The following is a 4,102-nucleotide window of genomic DNA, read 5'->3' as shown; positions in this document are numbered from 1 at the left end:
AATGCGCGTTAATCTTGTGGCGACGAATGCGCGTGTGGTGGATTCCGGCAATATGTCCACTCTCTCAGTTGGTCCTGGGCCCCGTGTGGCCCATTCGTGCATCTTCCGGTCACTCCCGACTCCGGTGCGGTGAGCCCCTCGCCGCCCGCCGGCGATCTCCGTATACAAGAGGAAATAAATAGCCAGCCCGCCAACTCTCCCGCACTCCGGCTCGGTAGCGTTTCCCTTTCCCCGTTCGGTTGGTACAAGCGCTCGCGCTCCTGGCCAGCTGGCTGGCTGGATCTAACCGGCCAGAACCCTAACCTACCCCCGCGGGTCTCGAATCCTGTCCGCATGGATCCGGCCGCCAACGGCGACAAGCCCTCCGACGAGCAGCAGCAGTTCGATCCCAGCCGGAGTAAGGGCCTCTCTTCTCGTCTCATACGGCCAATTATGCTGCGCTGCTTTGTTCGTGCTCGATCTGGGTTTGGTTGGGTTGGTTTGAGCCCTGCCTAGGGAAGCTTGGCTATTGTATTGGTTAGTACTCGTAGCTATATATTTATTTACCGGTTATTGCACACAATCTGTTTGATCCGTGTGAAATTCACAACTACGAATTGGCAGGAGGGGAGGGTGGGGAATATATTTCTTATTGGCATGTATGTAGCTCATATGGCCTTGTCCACCTGCAGTAGTAACCGACAACACACTCGTGATGAATGGATACTGATGCCTTTGGATGGATCCGGTGATTGCCATTTGGAATTCGTGTTGAACCGTGTGGTTTTCCACGCACATGTAGTGATTTAATTAGTACTCCTTCCGTAAAGAAATATAAGAGTGTTTAGATCACTAAAGAAATACAAGCTTCCATGCGCTGTCTCGGTCGTCATCGCGAAGCTTCACAGATTTAATCAGCGCACAATGCATCTGCATAATTTTTCAGGATGTCCATTCACCAGACACTGTTTTGGTACCAACTTAAGTTCAGAAGCTTGTTAAATAATTTTGCTGCCCTCTATATTATAGTACTGTGCCAATTTGATTAGGACACCATCTTTAGGATGTCCTCGAACCTAATACTGTCTGTTCTATTAGGAACTGTTTGGAAGATCTAGCTTTTTCTTCTCATATGCCAAGTGTTGCTATTTGAAAGTATGGCATGGTATGTTAACTCTTTTACCGCATTCTGACACATATTTTTACCAATGGTTTCAAGTGATTGGCATCATCAAAAGGAAGGCCTTGATTAAAGACCTAGCCGCTGCTTACCATGCTGAGTGTGTAGCATGTTGTAAAGAGCTTCTCGAGCTTCAGAGAAAATGGGAGGAGGTCTGTATCCCGTTGTTCTTCAACATTTCCAGATTTAGTGCTTTTACTGGCTCTCTATATTGCTTTAGTAGTTAGTACTGCAATTCTGTTCATTTTTTACTTGTCAATCGGAACATTGCTTGTGTGCCTGTAGCGTTGTTGAAGATTATATTAGTGATGCATATTTTGTTCCATTAGCAACTGGCACTCTTTACACTTTAGCTTGCAAAATGATCTTATATTATGGGGCGGAGGGAATATTTTCTTGTCACTTGTTAAATCTCGCTTTTACATTAAGTCCATAAGGCTGGAATTGTTGCAGATTCTGAGTTCAAGTCATTGAGCTATGAAACAAATGCTAATGTTTTCTAGGGAAGGAAACCTGTTAACATTAAGTCCATAAGGCTGGAATGACTGTCAAATATGATTGGGGTTCAGCAGGCACTGTTGCATCTTTTAGGTTTTATCATTAAGGGCATGTACAATGGTTGATAAGACTGTCTTATCTTAAGCATTGCATGTAACTTAGAGATGACAATAAAAGCATGTCTACAATGGTTGTCTCTTAGTCTTATTTTTAAATACTAGCTATTCCTAAAAACATGGTGAGACATATTATGCTAAGAGATCATCTCTTAAATAAGAGAAGACAAGCCTTCTCTTATGATTTCTCTTTCCTCCACCTCAACATTTATCCTACGTGGCACTCCTAAGATAGCACCATTGTACATGCCCTAAGCAAATTTTCTCTGTGAAAAAGGTTCCTGTTATCTACATTAACAATTCAGCAGTATATGTACTCGCTAGCTTCTCCTCTTGTACCTCCAGCATCTTTGGGGCTACTCTGTATTTGTTGTTTGCGCTAGCAGTTTCTCCCTTGTTACTCCAGTAGTTTCCGTTGTTATTCTCTGTCTTTGTTGGAATAGTTCAGCTTTCTGCAATTTGTATCATAGTGGTAGTTATCAAAGTCATTAAAATGCAACCATCTTTCTGGGGCTACTTGTATTTGTTGTTTGTGCCAGCAGTTCCTCTCTTATTACTCCAGTAGTTTTCGTTACAATTCTCGTTCTTTGTTGGAGTAGTTCCCACCTTTCTGCAATTCGTGTCGTAGTGCTACCTACCGAAGTCATTAAATTGCAACCATCTTTCGGGGGCTGTATGTCTTGGTCTACACTAAAATTCAGCACACGTTTTTTGTTCTGCACTCCCATCCTGGCAACAATTTCTTCAGATAACTGATCTCTGATGTGATCCCTTTTCCTTCTTTTTTCCGGTCGGTTCTGCAGGAGCAATGCGTCGAAGCTAAGATGCCTGAAGTGCCAAAACCATCTTCGACGAAGCCTTCTAAGCGCAGGAAGAGGTAGATCTAATAGGGAATTAACCGATGATGCGCTTTATTTCAGGGGTGTGGATGAGAGGAAGAAAGAAAAGACCCATGTAAACATAGTTGACCTCCTGATACACAGGAAGGCGTGATGAAACACTACTGAGATTCGCGGTCTGTGGCACACGCATCGTCTTAAAATGTGGCACGAGCTGGTAAAATGGTTTCTGAGTGATGTGTGTTTACTGGAGTGGTCAATCACCATGTGTAGTGAAGCAACATTGCAAAAGTATCAGTGCAACAACTTTGTAAAGTTTGCCTCACGCGGTGTTGGGCGGAACTGGCCGCTCTTCCGGCGGTGTGGCTTCAGATCTTAGCCATCCTTGTGTGGCAAAACATCAGTTGCCTTCAAGAAGGTAGGGGCAAGTGATCAAAGTCCCAGCAAAAGTGGAGCAAAAGATCAATTTTCCCTCGCAGAAAAGCTTTGGATTTAGCTCTCTTTCTTTCCTAGAGGTGCGGTGCTATCGCAAGATTAGTGTCTTCTTGCCCTCTGGGTAAAACACCTATTACCGGCTCTGGTTCGGCGGTGACAGCGTCGATGGAGGTTGCAACATTTTGTTACTACTCCAGGGACTGGGTGAAATTAAGCCCGCACAAGACTGACGGTGTTCCTGTCGACTTACATATGGTGGTGCCTCCAATCCCAGACAAGTTAGATAGGTTCCATCAATCATCTACAGTGTGCACGTCGGCGAGCTTCTTAAACTGCAGCACGACCTATCCATTGGAGGACATCACTGTGGCATAGAGTGGCACATACGGACGATATATGATGGACCATCGAGCCACTAATTATATGTATATATGTAGGAATAAGACAAGTAGACAACTAAGACAGATCAATGAGACAGTGAGTGGTCACTAGATAAGATGGTTAGGCAGTGTAGCAGCTACAGTTCACAAAATGAGAGCTGGACTAGCTTGTTTTGTCCTCTATCATTAGTGCCAATTTTTATTTCACTTGCAGCATTGGATTATCTTTGTTTTACAGTCGAGGGGCATACCGCAAGTGATTACAGCCTTGCCAAGTATGGGAATGAATGGGGGGGGTGGGGGGTGGGGTCGTCGAGGCACTTCAGGCTTTGTACAATGCAAGGTGCTTAGAAAGGTCTTTAGTAAAATAAATTAGATTTTTTTAAGCATTAATGCTGATTAAGTGTCTATAGTCTACATATAAACATCTATGTTTATAAAGCAAAAATGGATTATTTCTCTAAGCATATTTTTTAAGCATCTTGCATTGTACATAGCCTTAACACTGTGTGGGAAACCAGCGCAGATGAAGTAGTAGAGTGTTTATGAAGCTAATCATGAATGTCGGCAGCGGCGAAGCCAGCCTCGAGGATATGTGGGGTCAGTGATAATTTTGTTGATTATTTTCTTTACAGTGAACAGTAATTTTCTTTTCTTTTTCAGCTTTACCAAAAA

General features: G+C 43.6%; 1 protein-coding gene across 1 annotated transcript; it reads left to right on the top strand.

Annotated features, from left to right (window-relative positions):
• The first annotated feature begins 42 nt into the window (after positions 1 to 42).
• Positions 43 to 2,927, top strand: LOC123090911 (uncharacterized). The gene is made up of 3 exons (XM_044512265.1): positions 43 to 397; positions 1,199 to 1,311; positions 2,577 to 2,927. The coding sequence occupies exons 1-3, from the start codon at positions 334 to 336 to the stop codon at positions 2,652 to 2,654; spliced, it is 255 nt and encodes an 84-aa protein (XP_044368200.1). The 5' UTR covers positions 43 to 333; the 3' UTR covers positions 2,655 to 2,927.
• The last annotated feature ends 1,175 nt before the right edge of the window (positions 2,928 to 4,102 follow it).

Source organism: Triticum aestivum, chromosome 4B (genome assembly GCF_018294505.1).
Source record: "Triticum aestivum cultivar Chinese Spring chromosome 4B, IWGSC CS RefSeq v2.1, whole genome shotgun sequence".
NCBI classification, from domain to species: domain Eukaryota; kingdom Viridiplantae; phylum Streptophyta; class Magnoliopsida; order Poales; family Poaceae; genus Triticum; species Triticum aestivum.
The sequence above is the reverse complement of the archived record's forward strand: the minus strand, read 5'-3'. Positions and strand labels throughout refer to the sequence as shown.